This window comes from Anser brachyrhynchus (genome assembly GCF_964034855.1).
Source record: "Anser brachyrhynchus genome assembly, chromosome: 1".
NCBI lineage: Eukaryota > Metazoa > Chordata > Aves > Anseriformes > Anatidae > Anser > Anser brachyrhynchus.
The window spans coordinates 113,647,405-113,660,887 of NC_137694.1; the positions used below are offsets into that span (position 1 = coordinate 113,647,405).

At 36.9% G+C, this 13,483-nt stretch overlaps 1 protein-coding gene across 22 annotated transcripts in view; it reads right to left on the minus strand.

Moving 5' to 3' along the window:
• SYNJ1 (synaptojanin 1) overlaps positions 1–13,483 on the minus strand; it is a 64,835-nt gene that overhangs the window by 43,692 nt on the left and 7,660 nt on the right. For all 22 annotated transcript variants that reach the window (XM_080556614.1, XM_080556604.1, XM_080556616.1 and 19 more), the window contains exons 3-9: positions 8,859–8,945; positions 8,196–8,463; positions 5,761–5,986; positions 4,451–4,534; positions 3,616–3,677; positions 2,924–3,020; positions 1,462–1,631 (exon numbers count right to left, since the gene is read on the minus strand). In XM_080556614.1, coding sequence (XP_080412740.1) covers positions 1,462–1,631; positions 2,924–3,020; positions 3,616–3,677; positions 4,451–4,534; positions 5,761–5,986; positions 8,196–8,463; positions 8,859–8,945 — 994 coding nt within the window. The remainder of the gene's footprint in view (positions 1–1,461; positions 1,632–2,923; positions 3,021–3,615; positions 3,678–4,450; positions 4,535–5,760; positions 5,987–8,195; positions 8,464–8,858; positions 8,946–13,483) is intronic.

Consider the following 13,483-nt stretch of genomic DNA (forward strand, 5'->3'; position numbering starts at 1 on the left):
TTATGGTATAAAAAAAAGTTTATAACGCTTTTGGAGAAGCGTTTTGAGGTGGCTATGGGACCTAACTGCCCTCCCACTACATCTAATCTCATACAGGTCTACTAAACCCTGCCCCTGGCGTTTTTAATCCCACAGCCAGGTCAGAACAGAGTGGCATTGTAACCCTCTTCTCCCCTCCCACGGCACTAGAAGATGGAAGCCAGGACATTGCAGCATCCCCTTGCTCAACAATTCTGCTCTCATGGAAAACCCCACACAGCAGCTCTGCTCTGGTGTTGATTAAAAGGAGGAAGGGTGTGAAGGGGAGAAGAACAGGAATGTTGCCTATTTCTAACCCTGCCTCTCTTTTCCTGCTGAGATAAGCACAGCCTTTGCTCGAGGAAAAGGGATAGGGAAATAAGGACAGAAGTACACGTACAGCAGGACTGGGCAGCACAGAGCAGGGGATAAAATCCCTGCTACCACAGAGGTACAGACCCCCAGAGCTCTGCTAACAACTATAATTACGGTTACTGCCATGGTAACAGTTTACTGCCCATTGCAATCCCCAACACTTCCACAACTACTAGAAAGAATTTCTCTCTTTATCAGAAGTTAGAGCTAAAAAGAATTTGGTAAAATTGGAAATGCATGACTTAAAGCAAACATCAGCTGCTAAAAATGTCTCTCTAGACTACCTTTGTCTCCTCTTCCTCAACTACCTGTACTAGAATAAGTTGTTAATATAAAAATACATCATCAAAGTAACTGCAAAAAGCACAGACTGCTGATCAAAATTAAGTAATACATCTAGTCTTCAAGGTTACTGAACAGCTGCTTGTACATTTTTACACAAGGACATTTCAATGTATATTTTTTGCACACACCTTGATAAGACGCTTTTGTAATTGTAATTCTCCCAAGTGGCAAAAACTTTATTTTAAAGCCTCTATAAAGATCTTACAATAAGAACGTATTATGACTCATTACATTTTAAACTTCTATGGCTATTGTGAGTTACTCATTTTGTGGAGAATTGAATCTGTCAATAGGGAAAATCCAGACAAACAAATTTTGAGGAAGATTGTACTGAACATCAACATTCACAACAAACAGAAAGTGGTACGCTCTATTACTGAAGAAATTATGAATAACGTTATACAGGGAAAAACGTTCATTCTTTAATCCTATATGGGTACACCCAAGAAAAAGGACAATTCCCCATTCTCACCAAAATGATGAAAATTAAGTCATACACCAATGTCTCATTTTCCATCAAGACTTTCAGAGCATATTCAGAACGAGACAAAATTTGAATAAAATAAGCAATTCATACTTTAGCCGTTGAACATCATCTTGTATACAATAAAAATACAACAACATAAATAACTAGAAATATTTTTCCTCTTACCCTCTTGCTACAGGGTAACAAGTACCCTAAAAACATAATTTAATTTGAGTAAAGTTACAGAAAACACAAACCTTTTAACTTCTTTTCCATCAAAATAAAAAAATCCACACTCTAAGAATTTCTGGACTTGAGGTTTAAGCACACTGTGTAGTTTTTCTGCTTTTCCACCTTTAACCATTTGATGATAGTCAAAGTTCACCATTTTGATATCAGCTGAATGTTCAGATGCTTTCAAGTGGCTCTGATATTTTAAACAGAAGAAAAACATAAATATACCAATAAATGAACATAGAACAGCTTAGGCTAAATACGAGGTTAACTAATAGATAAACATTTTTAAAGCAGTTCTATTACATGCTTTCTGTAATGAAAAGAAGAAAACATTATTATTATTATACTTCAATAAGTCACTCAGAATTGATTAATATTTTGCCTGTGTTTTTTCTTGCCACAATCAAAGTCAGGTTTTTTGCTTACAATACTAGGGGTCACCAAGACAGTATGCATATGAAAGCTGCTGCTTCTGCTAAAATGCTTCAGCTTGCAAAGAGCTGTTTCAGTGGAAGCCCTTTTAGACATGGCTGCCAGCAATGAGGACTGACTAAATACTCCATAAACTACAGGAATTAAAAAAAAAAAAAAAAAAAAAAGAAATTCAGATCGCTGTGGAGGGTGGTTTGAGCAAAACTTCCCCAATTATTCCCTGAAAAATCCTAAAAGTGCTCACAAAATCTTTGTTGGTAGAGCTATAAGCAGTTTTAGGCATTGATACACATATGGGAGCAATAATGTCTCCTGCCAGGATAGCTTGGATACATAAAAAGTGCTAGTAAATTACCTAAAATATTCAACCATTGTAATACAAAGAGAAAAGGAAAAAGGGGAAGGGAAACAACACACGGCTGCTGACATGTTCTCTGGCTTCAAACAGAGCTTCTCAAATTGTCAGCATTTGCAGACTACAGCGTGACAGTTATTTTTAACCTACCTAGCAGGAATTCATAGAAGTAGCCAGTTACAGTCAATACCTTCTGAACAAATACTTCTATTTAATCAAAAAGCAGCTTTTAAGTTTAAATTGCAAAACTAATTTGTGATTTTTTTTAAAATATTGAAGTAATATACCCAGAAATGCCGACATTTTAAGAAGAAATGCCACAGTATGAAATGCCATGTAGCATCAATTGCCAGCATTACTGTGCAAAAAAGATTTCCTTTATAAATAGGCCACTTATAAGCATAAAATATGAAAATAACTGAACATCTTTCAATGTTGTCTATGTTTCTGTTACAATTTTTCAGTAACAAATCTGAAGAGAATCAAAAAATAACTGTAAATCTAGCTTTTAAAAAAAATCATTTAATGTTACTTATATTAAGCGGTACTTTTATGATAAATGCAATTTTAACTCCAAGCAGTAGATGCTGCAGGGGATAGCACACCTATTTTATTTTTTCAAAGGTTATATAAAAGCTTCATAACAAGCACGCAAATTTTAAGGATATGCACAGTGCGAGAATGGTAGTACTTACCTGAAAAGCTTTGCTGAGCATGTGCTCCCCTTCTTTTGCCCCAAGTAAATTTACAATAATTTGCTTGCCATATAAATTTTTAAGAGTTCGGAAATGCCTGTTAACAGAAGAAAAATTCCACACATTTTCTGGCATGCTGAAAATTAACATGAACAGGTGGAACCCTGACTGAGACACTACACAAATGTACTGGCTACTCTAATAATTCCTGCAGGCCTTTTATTACATCATGGCCAAAAAAGCCAATATCACTGAATGATAGCATCTATCAACTGACTGATGTTTAATTAGGATAATAGCACCAAAAATGTGTTTAACAAAATACGTTTAGTTAAAACCATAAGGCTATGAAACTGAACTATCATGACAGGAATAAAATTGAAATACAGATTTCACTTTTATAAAGCAGCTGACAAATATAGATTATTCAATGTAAACCTATTACAATTTTTGTTCTCAATTTAATAAAGTATTCACACACTTAAATTTTCTTCAAACTTTTCAACAAAGCACTCAGAGGTACAAACAAACCTGTAGCAGTTTGAAAAAGCTGCCCAGGCAGTTCACTGCTTTGCTGAATCACAGTATTGCACAAGCAAAGCCTCCTGTTTGAAATAACATATCCATCACACTGATGCATCACTCATTAGTAGCTTGTAGAGCATTAACAAAAAGCCAAGACATCACTTCACCTGTCAAAAGCTGGTGCATTTGCCTCAAAACCCCTTGACATTCTGACACGATGGGATCCCACCTATGACATGAAGATTACGTTAAATTATTTGTCTTTACACATTTGACTAACTCTTCAAAGACCTCTTAATCCTAAATGTGACCTAAAAATTCATTTCACTACCTAAATTAAATCCCCCAAATTTATTCTACGTGCTACACTGTGCATTCTTTTATTGATTTTTCTTAAGTTCCTCTTATTTTTCTAAAAATAACTTTTTTGATTGAATATATTTAGTCACATCATCTAATTACTTCTTGTTCTGAATGAAAGGTATGTATATATTTTAGTGGCTCTACTTATTATATGTCTAGCTTAAGGAACCTAGAGTAACTATGAAGAATGAACTTTTTAGAATTTTCCCTATAAAAATATATCACAACAGTAGTTGCTGATACAATCCCTTTTTCAAGAAAACTGGGATGTAATTATATTGCAGTTACTCTTGACCCATACGACTTCTTGAAAAGGCTCATACTCGAGAACAATTCAAAAAAAACGAGTCTCTTTGTATGCCCTTAGATAACCTATTTTGAAACAGCAATTTAAATTAAAATAGAAAAACTCAATTTCAGACATCAAACATCTCAAAGCACTGGATGTTAGTTACATCTAACGGATGCAAAACAGCATTCAAAGACCCGAGAGTAGCAGGCTTCGTGTATTAAACAATAGCACCTACTTGCTCCCAAAGGACAACCTCATCCTAATCGGTAATTGTGCAGAAGAGCCTAAACACTACTCTAAGATGCCTAAAAAGACATGAATAATAATTAGAGCCATCTCCTGCTTACCTGCAGGCCTGGCTGTTCCCAAAATAATGGAACAGATCCTCGAATCTGTATGAAAGACGACACAGAATCATCTAAAAATATCACCTGTTGAGAAAAAAAATCATAGTATTAATAGGCATTAGGGAGTATAAGAAAGTTTTAGTTTTCTTAGCCTTAGCTACACACACAGAAAATATATTTACACATGGCCTATTCTACCGTGTAAGCTAAAATACCAGTTGTCTTCCCCACGCTTTTTCCTCTCCCCACTCTGAACAATTCATATAGGAAGTTCTGGCACTTCTATACTTCCTGCCAAACCATAGTTCAGTAAGTCTAAGCAAATACATCAAGATTTTATTAATATCGCCTGAATGACTTTAAAAAATTGGTAAGAATTTCCTGTATGTTTTCTGCTTCTTACATCACAAGACCCATAACAGTTGGGATGTAAACCTATGCACAGAAAATAACAATGCAGCCTACTCAGAACACCTGCACAGATTTTGTGCATTAGAATCCAAAATACAGCGGTGTGCTGTGTGTAAAGGAAAGAAAACTAAGTAGGATGATATGCCACAGTCATCTAGTGACATTATCTGCCAGGAAACTTGGACAGAGAAACTCTAACGACAGCGTTCTGACTAAGCTCCTAAAATTGGATGTGTATGGACAGAGCCCTATCTAGATAAAATCCTGCTGAAGTCACCTAGGCTTTGCAGGAGTCAGTCAGTCAAAGATACCTACTGACATGAATACAGTTGCAGGAACAACACCTTGATAACTAGGTTATCATAAGAAATAAGCAAAGAAAGTCCAGCAAAGAATGATTCAATAGCTTTGTGCATTTCTCTATAATAAGGGCAATCAAATGCAGTGGAATTACAGTAGCTTTAAAGACTACCTTTAGCTGAGCCACATTAAGTAACCATAGGAATGCTTTTATCTTTGCCCAACCACCAGATAACACGAATTTGCCAAAATCTCTTTTGCTGATGTTTACAATTAGCTCAAGCTAAAAGTAGTACATGCTCACTCACAGCTCAGGTTAAGAGCAATTATGGCCACCTACAGCAGTTCAGCTGACGCGTAGCAACTTCTTAGGCTACTAAAACTCAGACCCATGCATGCCCTGACCTCAAGCTACACTAAAAACCAAGATCATCGAATTATGTAAGCTACTTAGTTTCCTTATTCAGCAGCAAAGGAACTATTCCTGTATCTTTGGTTATAGACGACTCACAATCTGTTGAGTTAGGGCAAAAAACTATCCACATGCTTGTTTATATTGAGCTCATCAGGCAAGTGAATGTGCACTGTAACTAACATACCTGCTCTGTTTCAACAAAATTTGCAACGTGACCATCATCATTAGTTCCCCGAACATTAAACCTGGTGCCAGCTCGTTCACAGCTTAGTCGTGAAATGAGACAAGCCTTTGCCTGCTTGTGAGCTGCATAAATTGTCCTTATCTCCACTCCTCCACACATGAGCCGTAACAACCAGTCATCACAATTCACACCATAGTGCTTCAGATGTAGATGCAGTGATTGGTTCCTATCAGGAAAAAAAAAATGGGAAGGAAATAAAGCACAGCTCAATTTGTTAAGCCAGCTGGTAACTTCTTAGATCTTATGCCCACTACTACAGATAAGAGAAGAACATCATGTATGACAATTTCATGATATAATTATTATTTAAATATACTTGAAATAGCAAAGGTCCCAAGAGAATTGCTTTGATCACGGCACTATAAGAGTATGGGGTGTAGCCATGAATTGTAATGATCTCAAAAAAAAAATAAATAACCAACACTTACAGCCTCTGCTCCTCACCTAGCAAAAAAAACACAACAGTTCAAGGTTTTGTTTTTTTTTTTATATTCCCTAGAATACATTCATAACCAATTGATTCTCAAATTTCTGAAAATACCAGTTTCAGGGTTAAGTGCTGGTACATTATGTATTACATATACCCAACTCTAATACCAATTACTGCTCAAATGAAAGAAAGATCCACAATCTGGATATACGTGCACATTAAGTACTAACACTGAAGAAAATAAATAAGACTGAAGGTTGGGTTTTGTGAGGGTTTTTGTTTGTTTGTTTTACCTCACTGTACTGGGACTTGGCTTTTGATCTTCTTCAATTGTATAAAAAGGAAGTAAAGTTTTCTGTATAGCAAAGAAAAGCAAACTCTAGTAAGGGAATTGTTTCATCACTGCCCAGAAAATTCTATCATAATTTCAAATAACGTTTGGCTTAATAGTTGAAGCTATTTACTTTAATTTTAGCCTTTTCGTTCTAAGTTTCTAATTAAAAAATATATATACCTGCAATTCATCAAACACCTTGGCTGCTTTAAAAAGACTCATTAATGAAGATTCAAATCAGATGAATGCATTCATTTCACAGAACAGTACGCAAATGCATTACAATAGAAGACTGAGAAAGTAAACGACATTCTTCCCTGGAAAATCTGAGACTGGAACATTTGAATAGAAGCAACCTAAGAGAGCTTACTGAAATGCATAAGCAGAATACTGTCTATTATTCACTTTTAGTGTTTACATTTCTAGATCTTGGAATCTGGGACACTACAACTTCCTCCTGTTGAGGCCAATTCTTACTGAAAAAAAAGCCAAGTAACTTAAGAAGTTTTGCAACAGGGGACAAAATGCAAGGCCGATCTGATTTGGATAGGATCAGCAGGTATCATCACTTCAAGCCTTGAAATACTTACCTATTAAGATGGAGCTCAGTCTTCTTCCAGACATAAATAACTAGGTTCCCATAATTCCTGTATATCTACATTAAGATATAAGTCTCTGAAAACTACACCTTATTTTCTGTCCTAATACACATATTTGGTCTTACGTAGTAATCAGATCACACTCCTCTATCTGACCAAAACAGTGGCAATGGTGTGCCAGAGGTGTTTTGGTGTCCTGCATAATGAACAGAAGAGGGGGAAGAGGTAGCTTTTCACCTGTTTGAACAACCTACCGCTCAACCTTCAGACCTTTCCAATGGTTATGGAAACATATTCCATTTTTAACAAAGGCTGAAAATAAGGGATTAGAATTTGTTCACCTTCCTAAATGTCAGAATACATCTCCGGTGTTATTTAAGATACTTATTGGCAGAAACAGGAGTATTGTTTCCCACAAGAATTTTGTGTCAAAAACTTGGCTTTATTGAAAGATATTCTGTAAAAAGATAGTAAGTTCAGCAGCCAAGCAATGTGCTCTGTAGTGTAATGTACCTACTCTGTTTCATCAAAATTAGCGACAACGCTTTTATCCATGTAACAAAATTTGTAAACCCTTTCAATTTGTGGAAACCACATATAAACTGCACACCATTTTAGAAGCCAGAATGCTCAAAAGATGAAAAATTTCGTTAAAGTTCCATGCCCACACTCACTTAAAGAAACTGACACATTTGATGAAGAATTAAGAGACACCAAAGCTGAAACATAACATCACGACCAACTGTTCAGATCAAAGTATAGTATCACAAGCAGTAGAAAGTCTGTCTCTTCCAATTAAGAAATTCCAGGTGGCCATGGAAACATTGCATCATTAAGATAAAAGTTATGTCCTTACAATTAAAATAATGCTGTTCTAGCTCATCAACATTTGTGAGACAAGGGCATACATTTAAGAGCTGATAAAGACAAGGTTAAAAAACTTGCCACAGGTTAGTCTGAACAGGCATGTGTTATTTTACATAATGTCTGATAAAACACACTATGAACTCACCAGAAAAACCTGTTGTCAGTGGTGTGCTCTTGCATGCTGCGGTGAGCATTAAGACTAAGATCTAAACTGACACCAGTTGCAGACCACGCAAAATAAAAGTTTCCTGAATTCAAAACTTTGCGCACTTCTGAAATACGATCTTCATCTGATGAATCAATTCGTAATGATACAAATTCAGTGGAAGTAACTCGAAAGACTTCAGAATCTTGAATCTTTCCCACAGACATGCATCCTGTTACTAGAACCAAATAATGTAGCAACGTGTCTCCTGTGAAACCAGAAAAGGCAAAGGTAAGAGAATGAATCTTAGTAGACTGTGAGGCTGACGTATTTATATTCTTAAATGTGCATAATCTTAACCTGATTTGGCTGAAAAAAATGAAAACATAACCAACATCAAGAAGCCATTTTCAAGTTCAACAGAATAAAAGGAAACACAAACAGGAGAAACGATGCTGAAAATAACAGGGGTTGCAAAAACGGAAGTTATTTTTGTCTACTCCCTCATTTCTGGGAATGCTCCAAACTTGCAAGTTACTCTACAAAGTCAAAAAATAAAAGAGCACAGTTCCTGTTTTGGAGATCCTGTGCTGTGCAGTTTTACAGAAGCAGCACAATTTTCTTTCCCAAGCGAAAAAATAAGGTTTTAGATAGTTTACTCACCAAGGTTTAATCTTAAAACACCTAGAAGCCCATATGCATCCATTACTTTGGAGTAGGTATTCTTGATTGTATCTTTTTCTGCAGATGCTGAGGAGAGAAAACACAAGATGTTATGATGGTAAAGACTGTATACGATGGTAGGGAGAATGAGTCCACTCTAAACTGAAAATCCAAGAGTACAGCTATAGTGCTTACATGAACTTGCCAGAAAGAAATCAGAATGTATAAGCATATGGCTTTTTATAATGGAAAATGAGTATTTGATTTTATTACAGCGTACGGTCACGCTATGTTTTTAGGCAACAAAAAAGGGAAAACCTTGCAAAATCTCCAAGTGATAATAAAGGAGAATGCTTACACTTTTAATATCACCTCCTAATATGAAAAGCATCTAAAACACATGTGAATTATTTCCACGAGAGTGCTGTTCTGTAATTAGTTAAAATTAGAGTAGTGCTAAATGATTTCTAAATAAATAAATTTGTCTTCAAGAATAAAACCATGAAGTGACAGTATTATCTTCAGATAACTAAACTACAGTATCACAAGTGCAGTTTATCTAGTTATAGCTATATTCCAGTGCAATCTAAACTCTTGCAGGGCCACATAACAGTATTTAAAATTAACATCATACATTAGGAAAACAATTTTTAATAGAAATTTGTGAAAGAAAATCAATGTGTATTATTTTAGAAGAAATTAAAGTATATCTACCACTTTTTACCAGGGAGTTAATTTTAGTGTACACTTTAGAACTCTGATTTGGTCTTGAAAAACCAGGCAAACAAGCTTGATGGCAGATCCAGGTGACAGCAATGCCACAGAGCAGAAAGAGGATCCGGCCAGTCCTGAGCTTCTGCTCTTGACTGAGATTGTACCTGAAGCACAGGGACCAACAATTCCAGCTGTGCCACTGGTCCATGAAGATAGAGATTTCTGGGTCAACAATGATTAGTGCTTTTTCCCTCCTCAGAAATAGTTAATTTTCACTTTGATGCTGGACTAACAGTTTGACATAAATTGTAAATCAAAACACCTACTGCTTTGGCACTCTGCAGCGTTCTGCATCACATTAGCTATATTTCCTTCAGAATGGCTATTGTAAGTCTTTCTAGTGAGAATTCCCTAAGCTTAGCCCAGCGCTGTCCATGTACAAGTCTACCCCTTCTGTTCAAACGTCTGCCAGGTCTATTCTTAAAGTGGATCAGAATCTCCAATATAGATGAAACCATTACTTAACACCAGCCTGAAATCTAAGCTCACTCAAGATGTTATTAAATGCACTTAAAAAAAACAACAAACTTTAAAAAATATATATTTATCTGATACGCTGTATTCCTGTAATCTAGAACCTAAGAAAGAGAGAATTATAACAGCATGATTCTTTCCAAAGTCATCATTCATAACAAGTGTTAAAACTCCCCGCTAATCTAAACACATTGCTTACATATAGCGATTTTGTCAGCATCACCAAAATGTATTTTGCTTAACTAGATAACCAACAGGCTGGAAAGAACACCTTCTAAACCTCAAAGTGTGGTTCTTCCAATCTGTTTTTCCAATACACATTTAATGATATTAATACACTCATCTAAACTCAACTTTTGGAAAGCAGAAAACTGCCGTGTTGTTCTTCCACATTTCGAATTATTAATGAAAGATGAGGTTTTGTTTCCAACTAATAGCTTTTTGCAGGTTTTTTCTTGAGGGTGCCTGGCAACATTTAATGACATCTTAAAACAACGGCTTTTCTGTCTTCTGCGGATTTATTCTGCTTTTCCCATTGCACACAACGCCTTTATCCTTCCTAAGCCTTAGTAAATAAATGCCTGAAGTGAATTAAGTAATGTGGGCTTTGCAAATTCAGGTCTACAAAGAAAAAAAAAAAAAGGCCACTAATAAAGCAGAATAACATGGCAAAACCAAACAGAAAACAGAAATAGAAAAACTTACTGTAGCCAGTCAATTACTCTTTCAACCAAGCTCCCAAGCACCAACCAAAAGCATCTAGGTTTCATTTCATGGTTTTCAGATACAGTATGTATAACACAGTGTGAACCCTCCCACAGTCTGAGCATCCATGAAATCTGAAATAATTTTGAATTAGGGATGACTGATACTAGCCAACAGAGCAAACCAACAAATGGTTTTTAAGTAAGTCTCCTTTCCTGAAGAAATTGAGCTAAAAAGAAGGCAGCCATAAGAAGTGCTGACAGCAGAAAAGGGAACAATTAACACTCGTTCAGGGTTAGCTCCACAGCACTGCATCACTTCCCCACCACAGAAGCACCAGGCCCAGGCTACGCAGGGATGTTTTGGATTAGCACTTGCATTTTGCAAAAGCCAAGATGAAATCAGGAAGAAGACACAGCTAAGCCGTGCTCCCTCCTGTTTTCTTCCACTCGAGCTGCAGGGACCAGCAGCATCCTGGTGGCCAGAAGCCAGCCCCAGGCTCCTGGTGGAACAGGCCATGATGTCAGGCTGCTGCAAGGAGTCAGGATCGGGCCTGGTGACAGCAACTGTGGTCAGACACAGCTCTGGGATGTCCAGGGACATGGGGACAGGGATTTGGCAAGGTTGGACTCAGACATCAGTCTGTCTTGGTGGGCCCAGGGCTGGGCAAGGCTGTGGGGAGCTGGAGCCTGGCTCTGCTGGGGCTGATGTGAGGGCCTGGGCCAGTGGGCAGGCCCCGGGGGTGGGCAGGGACAGGCAGGGCTGGTGGGGGCACGAACAAGCTGCAATGTTGTTAGAAAAGTGTTTGTACTGGTGGTTTAGACCAGAAATCCACTCAGCCTCCAAACATTTACAGGAAATGTATTTCCCAAACCAGCCTCTCCATCAGTACTAGCCACAGGGATGCCTTTCATTCACGGACAGAAGTAGAAACTCCCAGGCCAGAGCAGATCCAGACAGGAATTATTATTGACTGCCACTGCACGTGGCATTTCCCATTTCTGATAATACCAAAGAAATTTGTGGATTTTCCTATCACTCAGCACCAACAGGGTGAGGAACAACATAAGTGCTCTGGAACCATTTGGATTCTCCCCGTATCTATTATATTTAATTGATCTTTCTTTGCCAGAGCAGGAAGTTTCATCAAGATCTGCCACCTCTCACTTCATTCAGGATGCACACGGCATCTTCAGATAAAGGTGGATATGCAAAAGCAGCTGAAATTACAAAAATATGTGGCTAAGACCTCATCTCTATAACACCTTATACCTAGCACACGCAAAGCCAACTTTCAGTTTCCTCCGTGAACAGCTGAAATTACCAGCTGGGTGAACTGCAGCTTAGAAGTTAAACCACAGCAAGGCTAAGGTAATCCTGACAGGAGGAGAGGGCATTTCCAAGAGCATTTCCTCATTTCCTCTGTAACATTCTTAACGAATGTGAACATCTCTTCATGGAATGGTGGGCTGGCCTGCAGCCAGGGGAGCCCTTTTGATTTTTGATTTATGAGCTCTATACCTTGATTTATGAGCTCTATACCTTGAAAAAAGCATAGCTATTATAAATATCCATTCAAAAAAGCATGAACTCCTACAAATTAATGAACCTACTTCTCCTTCAAAATTTGACTTTTCTATCTATTTATTTTTAAATAATTGGAGGTAAGCAAATACAATTGAGGCTATTTGAAAAAAAAAAAGCTAAACATTTGCTATGAAGTAGGAGTTAAAACACAAAACTTGTAAAGACAGAAATTAGCAACTAGAACGACAACTTTCATCCATAAAACTGGAGTTAACAGATTTAAATTACAATGTATGGGGCACTAAACAGGAAACTTTATACATAGACACGTGTATGCTTGCATTAAGATGGACAGAAAATATTATGAGGCCACAATCCTCCATTACTTTGCATGAGTTCAGACAGTAAGTAGAAAAGAAATGAAAAGCACCTTCAACTTAATCCATTACATTAATTAGATTCAAGTTGATTCATTTCTAAAACAAAGATAACGATTTGCTATTTGGCAGTCCAAATAATAAAAATAAATAAATAAAACACCAACACATTTTTAATGTGGTTTTCAGGTCAAGTTGTAATGCGTTCTGGTTGAAAGCCAGCAAGCCTCATTTGCAGTGTCCAGCAAAAAAGAATAAAATAAGTCAACATTGATTAAAAATTAATAGGCCATAGTATTTTTAAATGGTAATGCCGCACTTGTTCCAAGTTAAATCACAAGCGTGTATCTGTAATATCACACCTTATCAGTCACTGACTCACTTAAGAAAGGTGACTGATTAAATTATTTTAGAGGGATTATGTCAGCCCTCTTACTGTTATACAAAGGGAAACCCATCAAAAATCCTGTCTTCACAACAGCTTGGTTCAAAATGTAATCTGTTTAAATTCCCATCTAAAAATGAGTGTTACAATTTTTACATGAATTATAAAGCTATAATCACATTAGAAGTTATCATTTTGGCTTTCTACAGTTGTTCTCTTCTTGGTGGGTTCACAAGGTGGCATCATGACTCAGTACGAGCTGGTAGCAATTCCCAGGTAGAACATGGGACACATCCCAAAATTATGTATAGCTCCTTCAGAGACAAGACTACTCTCATCTAAGTTAGAAGAAAGAAAAAATCATGCTATTGCCACTTCCAAAT